The sequence below is a fragment of the Pipra filicauda genome, unplaced genomic scaffold, assembly GCF_003945595.2.
Source record: "Pipra filicauda isolate LSUMZ 115617 unplaced genomic scaffold, ASM394559v2 scaffold364_size791107_pilon, whole genome shotgun sequence".
Classification (NCBI taxonomy): domain Eukaryota; kingdom Metazoa; phylum Chordata; class Aves; order Passeriformes; family Pipridae; genus Pipra; species Pipra filicauda.
This window is the reverse complement of record NW_024104492.1, coordinates 1-22212: the sequence shown is the minus strand read 5'-3', so window position 1 is coordinate 22212 and position 22212 is coordinate 1. Positions and strand designations below refer to the sequence as shown.

Below are 22212 nucleotides of genomic sequence, written 5' to 3'. Positions count from 1 at the left end.
ATGCGGTCTGAAATCACACTTGGCATGCAGAGCTCCTTCTATTGATCCACCTTTAGGGTTTTCCCGAGATCTGCAGGTGTTTCATTATCTCCACCTTCTCAAGGCTTTCTTACTGTAAACGTACTATGTTCTCAAACCTTATAATTATAGACACAAGGCTAACAAGTATAAACATTGCATATTTTCACACTGCTTATAAGTGTAAACATTACACCGCTCGTCACTTCTAAAGTCATGGCAAGCAAGGCCTGCAGAATGCAAGAAAAATTGTTCAGAGAAATCTCTCTGCTCCGGCCTCATTGCCTGGAACTGGGAACACTCGGGACTGGGAGCACTTAGTCCCAAATCCAACCCTAATCCTAACCCTGATCTTAGTCTCAGTCCAGGTTTGGACACACTTAGTCCTGTATTTAATCTTATCCCAGGCTCAAGCCAAGCCCCTGCTCCCATCCCAACCACACCTCTAACCCTAATCCCATATTTAGCCTTGACCTCAGTCCCAGCTCTAACCCCAACCCCAGCCCTAAACCAAATTCCACATTTGTTCCTAACTCCAACCCCAACCCTAACACCAATCCCACATTTATCCCTAACTCACACTCCAGCCCCAATTCTAGCCCTGATCCCAACCCTACCCCTCATCCTAATCCCACATTTAGCCTTGACCCCAATTCCAGTCCTAACCCCAGTCCCAGATTTAGCCCTAACTCCAATCCCAGCCCCAATTCCAGCTCTAACCCCAATCCCAACCCCCTTCTAGCCCCGATCCCAACCCCAGCCCTAAACCTAATCGTACATTTAGCCCTAATTCCAACTCCACCCCAATCCCTCCCAACGTCACCAAGATCCCACTTTTACCCCCTTTCCCTCCCCCACCTCTGGCCCCGCCCGTCACACACAAGCCACGCCCCCGGCCCCCTGCCCTCCTCTTACGCCCCCCCCCCATCGTGTTGCACCCCACGGGCTCAGCCAATCAACGTCTCTTTGCCCTATTTAGGGCGGGAACCCGCGCGCTTCCCCACCAATCACGCCGCCCTCCCCTTCTCCCTCCATCCAATCGCAGCGCGCAGCTCCCGCTCCGTCCCCACCCATTCAACGCCCCATTGGCTCCCGCCGGTGCGCGCGCTAGGGGGCGGGTCTTACCCGCCTATATAATGGGGTGGGTGGCACGCGCCGCTCATACACTGAGGTGGTGCCGCTTCGGTGTCTTTATTGCTGTTTCTGCTGCCATGGCGACCGCGCTCTGCCCGCTCCGCGCCCTCGGCCGCGCCGCTCTCAGACCTCGCGACCGCCGCCTGCACCTCAGCGCGCCCAGGTACCCCGCGGGGAGGACTGGGGGTGGCCGGGCGGGAGCGGGGACAGAGGAGGTGGGAGCGCGGCCCGCCCGGTGCGGGCTGAGGAGGGGGCCGGGGCGATGGAACCCGCGCCGGGGGTCGCGGTTACCGGTCTCGCCCCGTAGCTGTGCCGGGGGAGAGGGGCAGATCCTCCCCCCAGCGGCCGCGCCGGGCGGTGCAGGCTGATGAAATCCCGCGCCCGCCTTGCGTGGGGGTGCGGGGCTGGACACGGGTGTCCCCCGGGGGCGGGGATGGAGACCCCCCGGGACGAGAGAGACAGAGACCACCCCGTGCATCTCCTGAGAGCGACAAAGACCTCCCAGCCATCCCCCAGGGCGGAGGGACAGAGACCCCTGAGCATCCCCCGGGCACTGGCCCTGGATTTAAACGCTGTAAGAGGGACGGAGACCCATCCCCCAGGGTGAGAGGGGTGGAGATCCTCCTCGGGCATCCCCTGAGAGAAGGACAAAGCCCCCTGAGCATTCCCTGGGGTGAGAGAAGCAGAGCCTCCCCTGGAGATCCCACGGGTTAAGATAGACAGAGCTCCCCCCAAGCATTCCCTGGGCACTGGACCTGAATTTAAACGGTGTGAGGGAAACAGAGACCCCCTGAGATCCCCCGGGGTGAGAGGGACAAAGGCCACCCAGGTCAGAGGAACAGAGACCCCCGACCAGCCCACCCTGCTCCAAACAGGGCTCTGAGCTCCCTCTTTGTCCCCCTGTAGCTCCCCCGGGGGCTGGTGCTTCTCCCTCTCCCTGAGAGCCCAGAGCACCCCAATCTCAGGGAAGATCCAGGTAGGTTTTGCCTCTGATTTAAGGAACTTTCCATTCTCTGGCTTGCCAGGCACTTGTCATAATTCCTTTTACATCCAAATCAGCGTCTGGTAGTTTGGCACAGGTTTAGCTCTGAAGCTGGAACAAGAATTAGAGACCCAGTGGTAAATGGGTTTGACTGGGGTGGTTGCAGGTAGGGATGAAGTAACACTTAATTCCCAGTAAATGGGGAAAACTGCATGTTTGAGTAAGGCAGGGATTAAAGCACAAAAGCTCCTCTGCATCTCCAAGTGAGGATTTAGGGAAAAGGCTTCTCCTACCTGAGAAGGCTCCTGTGTGTCTGGAGCAGTTATGGGAGTGGTTTTCCCTGGTTCCAGCTACTCCCAGAGTTCAAAGATTGTACCTGGGAAAGGTCAGAAAACAGCACTGTTGGACTCAGTCCAGGATCCTAGTAGGAGAAGATCCATCCGTGAGGCAGCCGATGGATTTTTGAGGAGAAACTGCAGCAATTCAGCTTTTTCTGGTGGATGTTGAGGTGCAGGGAGGGTGGGAAAGTGCTCTTGGTGCTGCTGGGCTTTGTGGGTCAGCTGTCTCCTGGGTTCCTGGGGAAAGTGGAGTGGGTTGTGATGGAGATTGTCTGGAAATTGCTTCAGGAATAGGCTGGTTCCTGCAATTTGGGAAGGCACCAGCAATGCCAGGAATGCTGAGGAGCATCTGTGCCTGTTCTGGATCTGAGGGCAGGGAAATTGGGCAAGGGAGGTGCTGGTCAGGAGGCCTTGCAGAAAGACTTAAATCATGGAATATCCTGAGCTGGAAGGGACCCACAAGGATGATGGATTCAGCTCCTGGTGGATCCTGCTCCTTGGGGTCCCTGAGCAGGAAGAGGCCTTGGAGACAGGAGTTTCCTGCAGTTTTAATGGGATTGGGAGCTCAGCAAAGCTGTTAAAACTGGGGAGCACAGGGAGCTCTGCTGGCACAGGGTAGGTGTGGCCCCTGGCTGGTGCTGGGGAGGGAGGATGGGCAGAGATCCAGGGATGTGGGAGGGCTGGGAAAGGCTGAAAAGTCATTTCAGGAGTTGGAGTTTCTGCAGATAAAAAGAAACAACACGAAAAGCAAAGTTCAAGGAGCATTTGGATATTGCTCTCTGCACAGGGTGGGGTTGTTGGGGCTGTGCAGGGCCAGGAGCTGGATCAGTGATCCTAAGGGGTTCCTTCCAGCTCAGGATATTCTGTGTTTGTCTTGCTTGGTCCCAGCAAAGCTGTAAATGAGCCTGCAAAGTGCTGCTTAACAAGATTTAACATCGAGGTGCAAAGAGCTTGTACAGAGCTCAAGGGAAAGAGCCTTTTCTCCCCTGGCTGTGGTTGGCTCCTGGTTTTCCTGTTCCATGTTGTACAAAGCTGGGAGTTGATGGTCCTGAGGATGCTGATGGTGACACTTGTTGCTCTGTTGGTCCCTGGCTCCTCTCAGCCTCGCTCCCTGGGGTCTCTGAGCAGGAAGAGGCTTTGGAGACAAGAGTTTCCTGCATTTTTAATGGAATTGGAAGCTCAGAAAGAGCCTTTTCTCCCCTGGCTGTGGTTGGCTCCTGGTTTTCCCAGTCCATGTCACACGAAGCTCGGGTGTGAAGGTCCTGAGGGTGCTGATGGTGTGGTGGCACTTCCCCTGTTGCAGAGCTGATGCCGTGGTGATCTCGGGGAGGAAGCTGGCCCGGCAGATCCGGCAGGAAGCCCGGCACGAGGTGGAGCAGTGGGTGGCAGCGGGGAACAAGAGGCCCCACCTGAGCGTGGTCCTGGTCGGGGAGAACCCAGCCAGTCACTCCTACGTCCTCAACAAGACCAAGGCAGCGGCTGACGTGGGTATGGCTGGGGCTCCCTGCCCAGAACAGCGGGGTTTGGGTGGGAATCCTCCGGGCTGGAGGCCGGGGGAAGCTTTTTGGACTGAATCCGTCTGGCAGCTTTTCACCTCTGTCCACCTTCACCTGGAATTTGGGTTCTTGTTATCCTGGGATGGGGCTGGTAAACATTGTCCATGTACCATTGGGATCCTTCAGGACAACATCAAGCTCTGTGCTTGGGATTTTCAGCCTTCCCAGAGGCATAAAAAGCACAGGAAGGGCTTTTTGGCCTCCCTTCCTCACCTCAGGAGTCACTGTTCAGCCTCGCTGCTCTGACTTCTTCCCATCTTGCAATCCAAGGTCCTGCTCAGGGTTGGGGGCAAGAAATGGTGTTATTTTAACTTGGGTTCTGCACTGCTGAGAGGTTTTTTTGGATTGGAGATTTTTGGAGCTGAGATTTTTTAAACTGCCATCCCTTTCCTCCTGTGCCCAGAGGGCTCACAGGATGTGTAGTTTTATTTTCATCCTTGGCTGGGTTTCTCTAATCCCTCCCTGCACTGTGAGAAACTCAAACACTCTATCCCAGGTCATTAATCCCATATAATTGTCCTGGGAAGGCTTGGGAAGGTCTCTCCAGCCTGGAAGCTGCTCCTTATTGCCTAATCCATCCAGTCCTTGGTGTGCACTTCTGGGATTTGGTAGAGCAATGAAACAGGGGGGCTTAAATCCACAAAGATCAGGAATGTTGCTGCCTTGTGCATAGCCTGGGCTCACTAATGAGGTGTTTGGGATGATTTCCAGGGATCAGCAGTGAGACCATCCTCAGACCAGCTTCCATCACTGAGGAGGAGCTGCTGGATTTGATCAGCAAACTCAACAACGATGCAAACGTGGATGGGCTGTTGGTGCAGCTCCCTCTGCCTGGTGAGGAGCTGAACTTCCACCTCTTTCCGTCCTACATGAAGTTTTTAAGGGTTTCCATGTGCTGGGAGGACAATCCTGTGCCACGAGAGGTGGGATCCTGCCCTGGTGGAGTTGAAAGATGTCCCTGCAACTCCTCAGCACCATCTGCCTGCAGGAGTTTGGTTTCTGGGGGTCACAGGATCTATTCCTGTGCTGGGAGTATCAACTTCCAGTATCAACTTGAACTCAGTTGTGGCCTTGAGGCTGCCTAAAAATACCCTCAGCATGAGCAAGGCTGTAATTCCAAAGTGCTGTCAGTCCCTCTCTGCTGGGAGCTTTGAGCTGGAAGTGCTGAGGAGCCTCAAGCCTCCACATTTTGAGGTGCTTCGAGGTCAGAGCTTGAGCCCAGGGCTGGGGCTCAGAACTAACTCAGGGGCAGAACCAAGTCTGGCTCAGGGCTGGGGCTCAGAACTAACTCAGGGGCAGAACCAAGTCTGGCTCAGGGCTGGGGCTCAGAACCAGGTCTGGCTCGGGGCTCAGAATCAGAGGTGGAGCCCAGGGCGTGCTGGGGTGCCCAGCACAGGGGCAGGCTGAGCCCCCTCTCTGTCCCCAGGACACATCGACGAGCGCAGGGTCTGCAACGCCGTCAGCCCCGACAAGGACGTCGACGGCTTCCACGTCATCAACGTGGGCCGCCTGTGCCTGGACCAGGACTCCATGTTACCTGCCACCCCCTGGGGCGTCTGGGAGATCATCAAGAGAACTGGTAAGATCATCAAGAGAGCTGGGAAGAGCTGCTGCTCCTGCAGGATGGGGCTGCTGTCCAGCAAAATTCCAGCTGATGTCTGGTTTAAGATTCCCAGCTGGACAACTGTGTTAGGAGGTGGTGAGGAACTGGCTCGTGGGTTGGGCACAAAGTCACAGTGACTGGGGTGGTGTCAGGCTGGCACTGGGGGTGTCCCACAGGGCTCCATCCTGCAGTTCTCTTCAACACCTTCATCAGCTCAAAGGAAAACTGAGGAACTTTGCTGAGGACACCAGACTGGGAGGAGCTGTTGACTCCCTCGAGGGCAGAGAGGCCTCAGCAGATGAGAGATGGACAATCCCCAACCGTGGGAAGTGGAACAAGGGCAAGGGCCGGATTGTGCCCCTGGGCCGGGGCAGCCCTGGCTGTGTGTGTGGGCTGGGGATGAGAGGCTGGAGAGCAGCTGCAGGAAGGGCCCTGGGGGTCCTGGTCCATGGCCAGTTGTTCCTGAGCCAGCAGTGCCCTGGCAGCCAGGAGGGCCAACGTGTCCTGGGGGCATCAGGCCCAGCATGGCCTCAACACTGGGGCAGTTTGGGGGGACACAATATAACAAAACCATTGGAGAGTGTCCAAAGGAGGCAACGAAGATGGGGAAGGGCCTTGATTTGAAGGCGTGTGAGGACACTGAGGGCACTTGGTGTGTTCAGCTGGAGCAGAGGAGACTGAGGGGAGACCTCAGTGCAGTTCCAGCTGCCTGGGCAGGGGTAGAGGAGGAGCAGGGACTGAGCTCTGCTCTGGGGGGACCAGGGACAGCACCCAGGGAATGGCTGGAGCTGTGCCAGGGCAGGGTTAGGCTGGATCTCAGGCAAAGGTTCTTCCCCCACAGGGTGGTTGGGCACTGCCCAGGCTCCCCAGGGTTTGGTCGCGGCCCCAGGGCTGCCAGAGCTCCAGGGTTGTTCAGACAACGCTCTCAGGGACAGGGTGGGATTGTTGGGGTGTCTGCAGGGCCAGGAGCTGCCCTTGGTGATCCTGGTGGGTTCCTTCCAACTCAGGATACTCCATGATTCTCTGATCTTGCCCTCTGCAGGGATCCCAACGCTGGGCAAGAACGTGGTGGTGGCCGGGAGGTCGAAGAACGTGGGGATGCCCATCGCGATGCTGCTCCACACTGATGGCAAACACGAGCGGCCTGGAGGTAGGAAACCTGTCCCACTGCCCTCTTCAGGCTCCTAGAGCCATCTCAGGGGTTCCTCGGGAATCTGGCCAAGGCTGGGGAGTTAATTCTGCACATGGTCTTAAAACTGTTAAGGTTGGAAAAGACCTTAAGGGTCATCAAGCCCAACCATCAACCAGCACCATGTTCACCACTAAACCATGTCCTCAAGTGCCACATCCACATGTTTTTTGAACACTTCCAGGGATGGTGACTCCACCATTTCCCTGGGCAGCCTGTTCCAATGTTTAACAACCCTTTTCTTGAAGGAATTTCCCCAGTATCCAACCTAAACTTCCCCTTCCTGTTTCCTCTCGTCCTGTCCCTTGTTCCCTGGGAGCAGAGCCCAACCCCCAGCTGGCTCCAGCCTCCTGTCAGGAAGTTGTAGAGACCAATAAGGTCTTCCCTGAGCCTCCTTGTAACATTTTGGAGCCTCCTTCATCAAGTCCTTATCCCCTTCCATCCCAAGACCTTCCCTCTGACTCCACAGGCTGTTCCCTGGGGTTTGTCAGCAGGCCCTGATGTTCCTGCTAAACACAGGGGTGTTCTTGAAGGGGGAAGATGCAGAGAACTGGCTGGGTTTGGGAATTAAAGCTCCATGGAATCACTCTCCCAGGTGATGCCACAGTCACGATCTCCCACCGCTACACCCCCAAGGAGCAGCTGAAGCAGCACATGATCCGTGCGGACATCGTGGTGGCAGCAGCAGGTAGGGCCTGGCTGGTGGCACAGCTGAGGGGCACAGAGGGTGCTCCAGGTGTTCCTGGTGGGAATCCTTGGCATGGAATGTTCTGGAGCCTCTCTGGCAGCGTGGGAGAGTCTGGTGCTCCCAGGGCTGCAGGTGAGGGGCTGCTGGAGCCAGTTCATGCTGTGCTGGAGCCAAGGAGCAGCATGTTTGGTGTTCCTAGCAGAGCTGTTTGTGGCTTTGCCTTTGAAATGGAAAATAACACCTGGCAAGAGGGGCTTGGCCTGCCCATGACACCTGATCAGATCCTAAAGAGCAACATGGAATCAGAGACTATAATGAGTTGGAAGGGACCCATCAAGTGCAGCTCCTGGGCCTGCACAGACACCCCAACAATCCCACTCTGTCCCTGAGAGCGTTGTCTGAACAACCCTGGAGCTCTGGCAGCCCTGGGGCCGTGACCAAACCCTGGGGAGCCTGGTCAGTGCCCAACCAGCCTGTGGGGGAAGAACCTTTGCCTGAGATCCAACCTGACCCTGCCCTGACACAGCTCCAGCTGTTCCAGGGTCCTGTCCCTGCTCACAGAGAGCAGAGATCAGAGCTGCCCCTCAGGAGGATGTTGAAGACCTCAGTCTCTTCTTCTCCAGCTGAACAAACCAAGTGCCCTCAGCTGCTCCTCATAAGGCCCCTCCAGACCCTTCCCCATCCTCATTGCCTCCTTTGGACACTCTCCAATGGTTTTGTTATATTGTGTCCCCCCAAACTGCCCCAATGTTGAGGTGAGGCCGCCCCAGGGCAGAGCAGAGCAGGACAATCCCCTCCCTGATGCCCCCAGGACACGTTGGCCCTCCTGGCTGCCAGGGCACTGCTGGCTCAGGAACAACTGGCCATGGACCAGGACCCCCAGGGCCCTTCCTGCAGCTGCTCTCCAGCCTCTCATCCCCAGCCCACACACACAGCCAGGGCTGCCCCGGCCCAGGGGCACAATCCGGCCCTTGCCCTTGTTCCACTTCCCACGGTTGGGGATTGTCCATCTCTGATCTGCTGAGGCCTCTCTGCCCTCGAGGGAGTCAACAGCTCCTCCCAGTCTGGTGTCCTCAGCAAAGTTCCTCAGTTTTCCTTTGAGCTGATGAAGGTGTTGAAGAGAACTGCAGGATGGAGCCCTGTGGAACACCCCCAGTGCCAGCCTGACACCACCCCAGTCACTGTGACTTTGTGCCCAACCCACGAGCCAGTTGTTCACCCATCCCATAAGGCTCCTATTCAGCTGTATAACAACAGGCTCTGTTGTACCTCCTGTTGTGTTTATGTGGGATGAGAAAAAATACCAAGAAAATAATTGCCAAGATAAGATCTGCTTACCTGGAGCAGCTGCAGAGGCACCCCCAGAGCATGAGGATCCACTCAGAGCTCTGCCCTGCTCCAGACTGTCCCCTTGGCAGAGGAGCTGAGCTGCTTTGGAGGGTCTTTTTGGCAGCAGAAGGTGGGTGGGAGCCTGTGGGGAGGGAGGAGAGAAAGTGTGGGGTGAGAATTGGGTGTGAAGAGAAAGTGTGGGAGGTTTGGGGGTGTGTAAGGACAGAAGGGGATGGAGTCACCTGGGAAGGTGTGAGAGGAGCAGAGAGAGGGTCACATGGATGAGAGAAAACAAGGGTGGGAGGGAATTCCTGTTAAAACCCAACCCTAAGAGTGAAGGGAACTCAGGTCATTGTTAATAGATCCCTTGGGGTGGATTGGAGTGAAAGGACACTCATTGATCAGTGTTTACATATATAAATTATTTTAGATCAATTTGGTTGCAATGGAAAGGGGGGATGGAGCTGTTTTATTATCTGTGGACATGCAACAATATAAAAGCATGAATATAACACTTCAGAAAAGAAAGAAAAGATCAGAGTAGGAAGATCTCACCAGCTGTGGATTCCAGTGTTGGAATTTTGATGTCTGTTGGTCAGTCTTGATCCATCAGGGATGGGGGAAGCCCCCAGAATGATGCCTTAGGACACTTTAGGCATCAAACCCACAATGATTAATGAGATAATCCAGGTTCAGGTGGGAAGGCCCAGGTACTTTCCCTGGCTGATGGGTCATGTGCCAAACTCTGGTGGAAGCCCCAAAAATGAATCTGGGGGCACTTTAGGGGTCTTTGGTGGTTTATGGCCCTTCTAAGACGTGACAGCTCCTCTCACAGTGTGGCTGAGCCAGTTCTGCCCCATCTGAAGGATGAAAACCTTCAGCCCTATGTGGGAATGTCCTGATACTCCCCCAGGGGGGTTTTCCACCTGGGCCAGGTGTGTGAGGGAGGACATTGGGATGATAAAAATCATCATCCCACCTCAGGACCTGCTTCTTCTCAGCCTCTTCCATTATCTGGCTCAAAAAAGAACTCATGGCTCATCAAAAGTTGATTTGTTGTGGTCACCCTCTGGTGTTCACCCCCCTCTGCACATCTTGGACAGCACTTTAATTCCCAATGTCAATTTTAACACATCCTCACAGTTATTTTTCTATAAAATGCCTGGAATTTTTATTAATATCATTTTAGAAATTTAGAAGGTTCACCCTCAGCAGAACTGTCCTCTCCAAAGAAAAGAGGTGATGTGAAATTTAAACAGGAGAACTAAAGGGTGTTTGTGACAAACTTGAAAATTGTTAGAAAAAATGAGGCACTGGGGAAGAATATTGATTCCAACAGTGGCAAGAAATTTCTCCCTTAACTAATAATAGTGATGGGTCAGCAAAGCACCTGCTGCCCCTGGAAGTGATTGTTTGAGTCATTAATTGTTAATATTTAGGTGTCTCTCAGTTCTTCTCCTCAGTATCTGGCTGAACCAGACAAACACAGCCCACCCTAAAAGGGAGGTTGTCCCTATCCCTCTGGGACAGCCCTGGGATAAATCCCAAGCCTCTGCCAGGCTGGGCTGGGGTGGGATCAGGCACTGCTCCAGGTTCCTGTCCCAGTGCAGCTGGAAAACCTGCTGGAGCTGCACCAAACAGCCACAGACCTCAAATGCTTTGAGGATTCCATGTGGAGAAGGTGTGAGGTCCCAGAGCTTCCTGGGCATGGATTCCAGCTCTTTGCTCTGAGTTCTCAGGGAACATCTCAAACAGAAACATGGAATCATGGAACGGTTGAGGGACCTTAAAGATGATGTTGTTCCAACCCCCAGACACCTTCCACTAGCCCAGGTTGCTCCAACCTGGCCTTGGACACTTCCAGGGACGGGGCAGCCACAGCTTCCCTGGCAATTCCAGCCCAGCTCCTCCCCACCCTCAAAGGGAGGAATTTCTTACCAATATCCAGCCTAAAATTCCCCTCTTTCAGTTTGAAAGTGAAATATCTGATTGAGCTGCACATCAGTAGCTGAAATGTGCTCCTGTCCATTTGCCTTTCGTGGGATCGTTTAGGTTGGAAAAGACCCTGAAGATTATGGAGTGCAGCTGGTCTGGGGGGCAGGAAGGCCCAGATGGGTCAGAACATCCTGGGAATGTGGGTGAGGAGGAGCAGGGGGGCTGTTTAACACCCCTGAGTGTGTAGTTCTGTGTTTTTCCAGGCATTCCCAACCTGATCACAGCTGACATGATCAAAGAAGGAGCTGCAGTGATTGATGTGGGAATAACCAGAGTGCAGGATCCTGTCACTGCCAAGCCCAGGCTGGTTGGGGACGTGGATTTTGAAGGTATGGAAAGGCTCTGGGTGTGGGTTCTGGAGCACTTGGGTGCTGCAAAGGGAGGAAAAGTCCTGGTTCGTGTGTCTGGTTCATCCAATATTGTTCCATGTTATCCCAGGACATGCCATGGGAAAGCTGCACAGGAGACTCACCCTGTTGGGTCACTTTGCCTCTATTCCAAAACCTCTTTTAAAATAAAGCCACGCAGAACTTACCTCCTGCCCTGTATTCCCTGGCCTTGATCCTCCTGGAGCTGCAGCCCCACAGGGGCTGTTGGGATGAGCCTGGGGGAAGACCTTGGAATTTCCTCCTGGAAGAAAGAGGGTGAATGTCCAGATTGATGAAGTACCGACATCAAGGCCACACCTAGTCTTGGATTTGACATTTCTGTGCTAGAAACCAGCTTTTAGACCTTACTTTAGATCCTTTAGTCCTCCCTTTGAGCTTTTCCCCAGCCTGGGCTTTGCAGCTGGGCTGGTTTAGAGCAGCAGGGATGGAAAGAGCGGGGCTGGATAACGGGGAAAAGGCCACGTGGGGAAACTCCTGTTCCTAAATGATGACCCTGGAGGAATCTGGGGGCTTTTAGACTGGGAGTTGTTGCTGCTGTTGCTTTTGCTGCTGAGCTGTGCCTTTCCTCCCCAGGGGTGAGGAAGAAGGCCAGTTACATCACCCCGGTGCCGGGGGGCGTGGGGCCCATGACCGTGGCCATGCTGATGAAAAACACCATCATTGCTGCCAAGAAGCTGCTGAAACCCAAAGAGTTGGAAGCACTGACTGCTTGACCTGGGCCATCCTTCTCCTTTGTAGCACTGAAAGCAACATTCCAAACTGACTCCCAAACAGGCCGATAGAAAATGCAATATTTTTTTATTTATTGTCTCGGAACGGGAAATTTCCCACTCGGAGGTCGCAGGTATTTATTGGAGCTGAAGCAGCTGCATCTGCTGGCACTGAGGTGTGTAAATCTTCATGCCTGTGCTCCTCCTGCTTGTAAAGCTGCTCTATGTGTGAGCCAGACCTGCTCCTGCAGGGATTTGGGATCCTGGGAATGCAGCTTTCCCGGGAACTCCGTCAGCACTCCCTTGGGATTTGCTCCATGGTACGAAGCCTCGATGGTTCTCTTCTCACAGATCTGGAGTGTGGCTTGTGCTGGTCTCCTGCTTAATGCTGGATGTTTAGTTCGAGCTCTTCTGTAGAAGAAATTACTTGAAAAATGAAAAATAAAGCCATATTTGTGCTCTGGGGCTGTGCAGGGCCCTGGGCAGTGGCAGAGCTGTTGTAACATGTTCTAGTGTGCAGCTAAGCTGGGTTTTTTTGCTGTTTGGTTGGTGAATTTTTTTAAAAAGCCTTTTTTTTCTAACCAAAGAACAGTGTGAGGAGGGTTTGGTGTCCACAAAGGGCACACAGGAGGTTCCCTGGGCTGTGTTATGAAGTGTGTAACTAGTGAGTAATGCAGGCTAACTAAATAAAGTGTGAGAAGGCAAAAAAATCCCTGTTTGTGCCCTGGAATTATTACTAGTCAACTACTTCACTTCCAGAAAAGCTGCCCTAGTTGTTTTTAGAGCAGTTGTGGGGTGAGCTATTCCCCCAGAGCAGGGGGAGGTCTGCCTTCCACCCAGAGCTTAGCTGGGACACAACTGCTCCACCAGCACCAACTGGCCTTGAAAGTAAGCAAATCTCTTGCTTTCAAGCCTGATCAAAACCTGTTCAGCTCCCCGAGTCTTATTTCTCAGCTAAATCCACACCACAGCATGAAGGATGTTTTTAAGCTCTAATTATCCTGTGAACATCAGCCTTACCTGAGGTGATGCCTCAAGCAGGGCGGAAAAACTTCCTTGCAGGATTATCCATGGGCAGCGAGGTGAATCTTGGACTCTTTCCTCTTCACATGTTCCCTGGTGTGACTGGTCCCACCCTCCTGAGAGCAGGAATATTGTGGTGCCATCGGTTGGACTGGGTCTTGGAAGCTTTTCCAACCTTTAACGGGCTGAAGGTACCAGCTGAGCTGGTGCCAAACCCCCTCTCCTGGAGGGGGGAGCACTGATAAAAACACAGGGGGAAGGAAATTCGGGGTTCAGGGGCTCTGCAGCAGAAACACACTAAGAGCTGAGACTCATTGAAACGAGGTTTATTGGGTTTTATCCAAGAAATACAAAATGTGACAGTGGTCCCAGGCTGGAGGCGGCGAATCTCGGACGCTCCGTTTGCTCATACAAAAAGTAGAATCCACGGTGCAAAATAGACAAATTGAGCCAAAACCAAGCTGGATTCTACAGTGGCTTCAGCTCTGCCCTATGGAACAGCTACCAGAGTCCACAAAGCCTGTCCAGGGGTGGTGGAAATAGAGCTGATGGGCTGGATAAAGCGAATTAACCCGGTTGATTAAAATCATAAGCCTACGATGCTTCTACCACACAGGATTGGTACAAAACGCTACAAAATAGACACAGTGCCTTCAAGTTGAAATGGTTCTGGCTGTTCATTAACACTGAAGTGGTGATGGGGTAACAATGTGTTATTTCTCTCACCCCCTGTCCCCGGGAAATGCACCTGAACCAGAAAAAAATTGCTATAAATAGGAAATTGCCTTCAAGTCTCTGTTGGCTTTGACTATTTACAGGGATCTGTCCCACACAAAGGTTCAGACCAGTTGCAATATTTAACTGGTGGCCCAGAAACCCCAGTAGTGCTGGTGTAAATATCAGGCAAGGTGATCCTGCTCCTGGGGAAGGGGTTTGGGGCCCTGGGAGGTTGGAAATAGAGAAAAAACATACAGAATGAGACTAGAAAAAAAATGAGTAAAAGAAACAGATTTGAGGGTTGTTTCAGAGCAGTGTTTGGGCTTGGTCTGTGGAGGGAAAAAAATCCTTGAAAGCCTCAGCACTGCCCTGGTGCTGCTGGAAAAAAGGTGTGGGAGCTGGGCAAAGGGAGCTCAGAGCCTCCCTGGCTCCAAACCTTCTCCCTTTCCTTCCTCTCCCAGAGGATCCAGAGGCAGCAGTGGGTGGGAAGAGCCCGTTACGGAGCTGAAATGCTGATGGACACCCAGCAGGGAGGTGCTGGGTGTGAGCCTGGAGCACAGGGGGGATGTCCTGGCTCTGCCCTCCCTGCTCCAGGTGCTTGTCCTCCCCTCCCTGTTCCAGCCACCGGCTGTTAAACTGCTGGGAATGACCAGGAGGGAGGAGCTGAAGTGGGAGTGAAGCCCCTTGGACAGGGCTGGGCAGCAGAGAATCCTTGAATTCCTCCAGTGAGAGAATTCCTCTAGTGAGAGCACGGCTTGGGAATGTCTGTCTCGCTCCTGTCTTGGGAATGTCTCACTCCCACCCAGAGGAAGGGACGGGGCTGTTCCCGGGCCAGGGGTGGCCCTGGAGAGCCATGGTGAGGACATGGGGATGGGCCACCAAAGGGCTTCACTGGAGCCACTGTTCCCATTTCCCTGCAGAAACCATTCCCAATACCCTACAGAACCTATTCCTGATTCCTACAGAAACCATTCCTCTTTGCTACAGAAACTGTTCCCAATTCCCTGCAGAAACCATTCCTGATTCCTACAGAAACCATTCCTCTTTCCTACAGAAACTGTTACCAATTCCCTGCAGGAACCATTCCCAATTTCCCTGCAGAACCCATTCCTGTTTCCTACAGAACTCATTCCTGTTTCCCTGTAGAACCCATTCCTGTTTCCCTGTAGAACCCATTCCTGTTTCCTACAGAAACCATTCCCAATTTCCTGCAGAAACCAAGGCCCCATTCCCTGCCCTGCTCTTGCTCCACAGCCTGGTTGTTGTTGCCCTCAAGTGGCAACAACCTTCACCTCGAGCTGCTTCTCCTCCTTCCCTTCCCTCCCTGGAGCTCCAGGCTCCTCTCCATCCTGCTGTGCCTCCTCTTCCTCCTCAGCCCAATCCCAGCAGATCCAGGTCCCTCTGGACGCTCCCACCACACCTGGGATCCCATGGAAAGGACCCCACCCCTTGGACCAGCACCCTTCCCAAAACAAGCCTCCCCAAGAGCCACATCGTGATTCCAGGGATTTGGGAGCAGGGCCAAATCTCCCTCAGCCACTCAACCCTCCTCCCTACCCCAAAATCCCCCCGAAAAGCATCACCCCCTTTTCCTCCAGCACATCAGCTGCTCCCACATCCCAATCCCCTCCAGCTGCTCCAGCCCTGCAGCAGCTCCGGGGCCAAAATCACCAATTCCACCTTTCCAGCCCCCTTTCCCAGCGGGAAGGGCTGGAAACCCGACACCTCACGGCACTAAAAACCCCTGGGGCAAAACCCCTGGGGCCTCCAGTCTCCCATAGAAAAATAAGCCCGATTTCCTTTATATATATATATATGAATGTGCAGGTGTCTGTGTATATATATATATATAAACTGGGGGCTGGGGGGCTATAACGTGGTCTCACTGCCCATGTCCCGCGGGGCCTTCTCCGTGTCCGTGTCCTCATAATCCGACTCCATCTCGATCTTCACCTGGGGCACGGCACAGATGGGGCTCCGGGAGTAGTTAAAGGCAGGAGAGGATGGGCAGGAAATCTTCAGGTGGAGGGTAATACTGGGAACGAGGAGGAGAGATGGGAATCAGCAGCTGGCTGGGGGATCCCCCATCCCAAAAAAACCACCCCGAGACCCTCAGGAAACACTCCGGGTGATGGGCAGGAAATCTTGAGGGGAAGGGGAATATGAGGAGGAGAGAGGGGAGTCAACAGCCAAACCCGTCAGAAGGTTGGATGTGTGGAGATTTTGGAGTCAAAGTATTGGATGCATGGAAATTTTGGAGTCAACATGTTGGATGCACAGAAATTCTGAAGTCAAAAGTATTGGATGCACAGATATTTTGGAGTCAAAGTACTGGATGCATGGATGCTGTGGAGTCGAAATGTTGGGCGAACAGGAATTTTGGAGTCAAAATGTTTGATGCACGGAAATTTTGGAGTCAAAGTGTTGGATACGTGGAAATTTTGCAGTCAAAATGTTGGATGCACAGAAATTCTGGAGTCAAAATATTGGATACATGGAAATTTTGGAGTCAAAATGTTGGATGCACAGAAATTCTGAAGTCAAAAGTATTGGATGCACAGATATTTTGTAGTCAAAGTACTGGATGCATGGATGCTGTGGAGTCAAAATGTTGGGTGAACAGGAATTTTGGAGTAAAAATGTTGGATGAACAGGAATTTTGGAGTAAAAATGTTGGATGAACAGGAATTTTGGAGTCAACATGTTTGATGCATGGAAATTTTCGGAGTCAAAAGTATTGGATACGTGGAAATTTCGCAGTCAAAACGTTGGTTTGGGGTCAAAATGTTGGATGCACAGATATTGTGGAGTCAAAATGTTGGATGAACAGGAATTTTGGAGTCAAAATGATGCACGGAAATGTTGGAGTCGAAGTATTGGATACGTGGAAATTTTGCAGTCAAAATGCTGGTTTGGGGTCAAAATTTGGAGTCATAATATTGAAACTTTGGAGGCAAAATACTGGATATGCAGATATTTTAGAGTCAAAATGTTTGATTCACAGAAATTTTGGATTCAAAGTACTGAATGCATGGAAATTTTGGAGTCAAATTATTGGATGTATGGATACCGTGTGTGAAATTATTGGATGCACAGAAATTTTGGAGAAAAAATAGGGGATTCACAGAAATTTTGGAGCCAAAATGTTGGATGCCTGGAAATTTTGGAGGCAAAATCCATCCCAAAGCTGCCCTGGGACCCTCAGGAAAACACTCGGCATGGTGCCGCTGCCAATAAATTAATTAAAACTGATGTTTTGCCTTTTATCTGCAGAGAATAACCCCAAATTTCAGGATTTGGAGACACCCCTATCCTAAAAATCCCTGTGATTGTTGCTCAGCAGTGTTTTCATGGCTCCACACCCCCTGGTGCAGCCCCGCTCCCAACAACCTGTTTGGCAACGAAACCGCCCCAAATCCAGAGGGATGGTGTGGAAATAAACCTGGGTGTTTGGGAAGTGCTCAGGGGTGGTGCCAGCTGGCTGGAGAAGGTGATGCCCAGCCAGGAGCAGTGGTGGGTTATCCCAAAAGTGTCCCCCCCGGGGATGGGGGAGAGGGTGGGGGACCCCTTTTGGGGCCGTTTACCTGCGATCCATGTCTGAACCATTCGGGGAGGAATCAGAACGCAAAGCTCCAGGTGGAGGCCCTCTTTCCTGGGGGGACACGGAGGTGAAACATTCCCCAGGTGAGGCAGAATCTTCCCCCCCCCAAAAAAAAACAAATCAACCCCCCCCTCACCCCCAACTCCAACCTGCCACCAGGTCCTGCATCTTCTGGCCGGTGGGAGCAGGAGAAAAGCTCCTGGGAAATGCTGATTTTTGGGGGTGATTAGAGGAAGACAAGGCCCTGCAAGCCCTGCCAAGAGCCATGTGAGGACCCAGTTAGTGAATCAGCCAGTCAAAACTTGCTGGAGTCGTGATGCAACCTGGAACAAACCCACCCAAAATTTATCCTGCGCGGTTCTGGTCATTCCTGTTGGGAAGGTTGAGCCAAACTGAACAAATCTGGGGAATTCCAACACAAGCTCTGCACCCCCTGCTTTGGGGGGGCTGCAAACATTCCCAAATGTATATATATATTTTTTTAGAATCCCCATTGTGGGGGATGAAACCCAGGAGAGTCCTGGCTTTTGTTGAGATTTAAGGAAATCTTAGTGGTCCCCTGGTCTTGGGGTCAGAGACGCTCTTGAAGATCCCACTCTCCCCTCCTTGATTTTCGCCCTGATCCTGGGGAGCAGGAGCAGGAGGGATCCAGGGTGCATCTTCCAGCAGGATTAGTGCCATGGGAAGCCGAGTGGGTGCTGTGGAGGGGGTTAGGAAGCAGCAGGGAAGGCGGGAGAGGCTCCTGAGCCCGTTACTTACGGCTGAGGCAATGGGGGCCCCCATTTCGGGGCTGTGCTGGGAGGGGCTCCATGGGGATCTTAATGAATGAGGGAGGTGGGAACTGGGGAAAAAACGGGGAAATTTGGTGAAAGCAGTGCTTGGGTGGGCTCTGAGACCACCTGGGGCACCCACAGGCACCCAAAACCTGGAGGGGTGGGTGCAGGAGGAGAAGGATTTGCCTTCATGATCCCAAATCCCCTGGCAGGGTCTGCAGCAGGAGGCTCTGCCCTGAGGAGGTGATGCCTTAAAATACACATTATGTCGATTTCAGTGGAGCTTTTTAGCACTTTTGGAACAGAACTTTCTAAGCACCTTCTGTATGAGATTCCCGAAATGCTGTTTAATATTTCTTGTCAAGGATTCCAACACGCAAAAGATTTTTAGCGAGGTAAAGAACATTTTTTTTCCTGTAGAAAATGTTCTTAGAATAAGACACAACGGGCCCACTGCTTGATATAACCAGGTCCAAACTATTCAGAAGACCCAGAAGCCTTGAAACCGTTCCAAGAAGGACAAAAGATGATGATGAAGAGGAGGATGAGGAGGAAGGAGGGGTCTTTTGGACCTCCAACTCAAATTTGGGAGGTGTGTCGAGGGTGCTACTGTGGGAGGGGCGGTTTTGGAAGTGGGTGTAACAGTAGCAGGTTTGAATTATTAACTCGATTAATTAATCAGGCAACCAAATAAAAGTGAGAGGCTTTTGGCCCTCTGCATGCATTCTTTGGAAGAAATTAGATTCTTGTGCATCTGACATCATCATAATAAAAGGAACTGCTGCTTCCTGAAGCTCACAAATTGAGTCTTGGGTTTGTTTTTTTTTAAGAGCCAATTTTAGGGTGATATATTTGGCCTGGAATCCAGGCACAGAATCCAAACAATCCAAGCTGGTTCACTGAGCTATCGCTGGTGCCAAGAGGCTGCTTTTAGTGTTGAACTGGGCTCAGACCAATTTCAAACACATCAAACTGCAAAATTTCAAACACATCTCCTGCTTTTTGGAGCAGGATTTGGCAGATGAGCTGCTGGCTGACCTGCAGTCAATTATTTTATAACTCTAAAAGCCCAGTCCAACCTTCACAGGGCAGATTCTTCCACAGACATTCCTGGAGTGTGTGGAGCTTCTCCCATGACCTCTTCATGGTCACTCTCCAGGGGTTCTGTGAGAGATCTGTCCACGATCCATGAGTCCCATCAATCTTTACTTAATGATTGTTTCTTTTTGCCAGCTTTGATAAAATTGTTGTGATATAATTGCTTTGCACTGTACTACTTCATGCTATGTTGCACCCTACCAGTAGTTTCTAGCTTTCTCACTGTATAGTAAATAATTCTGATTAAGGTCTTTCATCTGTTCATTCGTCATAATAAATCATTCATTTTATATAAAGATGTCTGATTTGTCTTCACTAAAACCTGTGGGACAGAAGTGGTTCAACACACTTCTACAGTTCCTTACATTTAAGCAGTTGACATAATCCAAGGCTAAGATTGGATCCAGCCGCCCCCAGACTCCTCTGGGAGAAGGAGTTTGGAATGCAAGGGAGCCCTGGGAGGTTTGGGGGTCTATGGGGGGTGTTGGGGGTCCTTTCTGCACCTCAAGAGGCTTCTCTAATGAACTTTGTCTCAGCTTTCCACTCCCCTCCGACAGGGTTGAACAGGTTAACGATGCTTTGCCATCACACAATGGGTTCTGTACCCTCAGCTGTGGGATTTGAGCTCTTCTCTCTTTTTTTGCCGTGATTTTCCAGCTTTCAGGGCAGTCTGAGCATTCCCTGGAGCCTCCTGCCAGCCCCTAAATGTCACTGAACCCCCCCAGTCAGCCTGTTGGATCTCTGCAGTGAAACACTTCCAGGAGTCACAGATCTTCATCCCAAACCCACCAACCTGGACGTTTCAGTGGGACCTTCCCCTCCCACTGGTCTGGAATGTCCCCACTGTCCACAGGAGCCCCTCACCCACCTCCTCGTCACTGCTGCTGTCTCCTTTATTGCCTTTTTTCTTCTTCTTCTTGTCATCCTCTTTCTTCTTCTCCTTCTCAGGGATGATGTTGTCGATCCAGGCCAGGTCGTGTTGGGAGAAGACAAAATCCAGCAGCCTCCTGACCAGGATCAGGGCTAAAATCTATGAGGGCAGAGAAACGAGAGTGGAATCCCAGAATGACAGAGTCAGCCAGGTTGGAAAAGACCTCTTAGACCATTGAGTCCAACCTGTGACCCAACCCCACCTTGTCCCCCCCACCATGGCACTGATGCCACGTCCAGGCTCTGCTCAAACCCCTCCAGGGACGGGGACTCCCCCCCTCCCTGGGCAGCCCATTCCAAGGGCTGATCCCTCTCTCTGGGAAGAACTTCTTCCCCAGGGCCAACCTAAACCTGCCCTGGGGCAGCTCCAGGCTGTGTCCTCTTGTCCCACTGCTGGTTCCTGGGAGCAGAGCCCGACCCCCCCCGGCTCCCCCCTCCTGTCAGGGAGTTGCAGAGAGTGAGAAGGTCTCCCCTGAGCCTCCTCCTGTCCAGGCTGAGCCCCCCCAGCTCCCTCAGCCTCTCCTCACAGCACTTGTGCTCCACACCCTTCCCCAGCCTCGCTGCCCTTCTCTGGCCCTGCTCCAGCCCCTCCACATCCTTCCCAACCTGAGGGCCCAGGGCTGGGCACAGCACTCCAGGGGTGGCCTCCCCAGTGCCCAGGGCAGGGGCACAATCCCTGCCCTGCTCCTGCTGCCACACTATTCCTGAGCCAGGCCAGGCTCCATTGGCCTCTTGCCCCCCTGGGCCCCCCTGGCTCCTGTTCAGCTGCTGTCAGTCAGTCCCCCCAGGGCCCTTTCTGTCCCCCCACTCTGGCCCAGCCCGTGGGGCTGCCGGGGGTTGTTGTGGCCAAAGGGCAGGACCCGGCCCTTGGCCTTGGGGAACCTCAGCCCGTTGGAATCAGCCCATGGATCCAGCCTGGCCAGGTCCCTCTGCAGAGCCCTCCAGCCCTCCAGCAGACCCACACTCCCCTCTGTGAGATGTCCCCCCATGGGAGGGGTGGCCACGCTGGCCAGACCATATCAACACAGGAGTGCAGGGGCTCCATTTTGCCCTTCTCTCCTGGGACCTCCCGTCATCCTGTGACCTCTCAGTGGTGGCTGTACAATTTTCTCATTCTAACCTCTTTCTTTACTCCTTCCTTCTTCTCTCAATCTCTTCCTCTCTCTCTTTACCCTTCCCTTAACCTCCTGTGGGTGACAAAACTGATGGGTTGTATTTTACTTCTGTTGTGGTTGTCATGTGCTGGGTGCTTTGGTGGGACCTTCTCCTTGGTCCTGTGTTACCCCTATGAACCTTTTCCCAAAATGCCTCTTTCCTCCCTAAATTAAAAGAAGTCTCTTGGGAAACGCCTGTAGCATGTTCCCTTTGTGGGACTTCAAGGTATAAAGAACCAAAGGCTCTGCGAGAGTTGTGGGGGAACTCTTGGAGTCTTAAATATAAGTAGAACTCCTGGGCAGCTCCTGGCTTGGACCCGGGGCTTTACACCCCCAGCCTGGGGGAGCACCTCTCACCCCGAGACCTGGGGGTCACCAAAATGCCCTTAAATCCCAAAAATCTCAGCCTAAGCCAGGCTGGAGCTACCATGACGGGGAAGATGATGGCGGCCACGGTGGATTTGAGGATCCAGAGCACGGCCAGGCAGATGATCTGCACCAGGGTGAAGAGGTGGATGCGCCGTAGGGGGACGTGCCGCAGGAACACGTAGTCGGGCTGGTGCTTGGCCGGCATGAGGAAGAGCTTGCACCGATCCCAAAACTGCCAGGGGAGGAAGATCCCTGTTAATCCTCACCCCTATCCCAGGAAAACCCTCTTTGAGTCCCCACATTGGGGATTTGGGGGGGTTTTTTTTGGGTGTTTCTCAGAGGGTTTTGCTGTTGCAAAGCATTGGGTGCGCGGAAATTTTGGGGTCAAAATGTTGGACGTGTGGAAATTTTGGGGTCAAAATGTTGGATGCCCAGAAATTTTGGACTCAGAATACTGGACGCAAGGAAATTTTGGAGGTGAAATATTGGATACGTGGATATTGTGGAGTCAAAAATTTGGATGCGCAGAAATTTTGGATGCACGGAAATTTTGGTGTAAAAATATTGGATGCAAAGAGATTTTGGAGGCAAAATGTTGGATGTAAGGAAATTTTGG

The 22212-nt window shown here is 52.7% G+C and overlaps 2 protein-coding genes across 2 annotated transcripts; one reads left to right on the top strand and one right to left on the bottom strand.

Annotated features, from left to right (window-relative positions):
* The first annotated feature begins 1196 nt into the window (after window positions 1-1196).
* On the top strand, window positions 1197-12641 carry MTHFD2 (methylenetetrahydrofolate dehydrogenase (NADP+ dependent) 2, methenyltetrahydrofolate cyclohydrolase). The gene is made up of 8 exons (XM_027736646.2): window positions 1197-1315; window positions 3776-3960; window positions 4740-4862; window positions 5455-5607; window positions 6674-6781; window positions 7416-7508; window positions 11036-11161; window positions 11795-12641. Exons 1-8 carry the CDS (start codon window positions 1230-1232, stop codon window positions 11932-11934), a joined length of 1014 nt encoding a protein of 337 aa, XP_027592447.1. The 5' UTR covers window positions 1197-1229; the 3' UTR covers window positions 11935-12641.
* A 2373-nt stretch (window positions 12642-15014) lies between these two features.
* SLC4A5 (solute carrier family 4 member 5) lies at window positions 15015-21825 on the bottom strand. The gene is made up of 4 exons (XM_039384636.1): window positions 21655-21825; window positions 20012-20173; window positions 17256-17323; window positions 15015-15706 (listed from the first exon to the last, which is right to left on the bottom strand). Exons 1-4 carry the CDS (start codon window positions 21799-21801, stop codon window positions 15541-15543), a joined length of 543 nt encoding a protein of 180 aa, XP_039240570.1. The 5' UTR covers window positions 21802-21825; the 3' UTR covers window positions 15015-15540.
* Between the last annotated feature and the right edge of the window lie 387 nt (window positions 21826-22212).

Coding starts and splice junctions, on each gene's coding strand:
- MTHFD2 (XM_027736646.2), top strand. CDS start 1,230: ATGGCGACCGCGCTCTGCCCGCTCCGCGCCCTCGGCCGCGCCGCTCTC. Junction 1,316..3,775: donor CTGCACCTCAGCGCGCCCAG/GTACCCCGCGGG, acceptor CCCCTGTTGCAG/AGCTGATGCCGTGGTGATCT. Junction 6,782..7,415: donor CAAACACGAGCGGCCTGGAG/GTAGGAAACCTG, acceptor TCACTCTCCCAG/GTGATGCCACAGTCACGATC.
- SLC4A5 (XM_039384636.1), bottom strand. CDS start 21,801: ATGCCGGCCAAGCACCAGCCCGACTACGTGTTCCTGCGGCACGTCCCC. Junction 17,324..20,011: donor ACAGCAGCAGTGACGAGGAG/GTGGGTGAGGGG, acceptor GTGTCCCCCCAG/GAAAGAGGGCCTCCACCTGG. Junction 15,707..17,255: donor GGTTCAGACATGGATCGCAG/GTAAACGGCCCC, acceptor CCTCGTTCCCAG/TATTACCCTCCACCTGAAGA.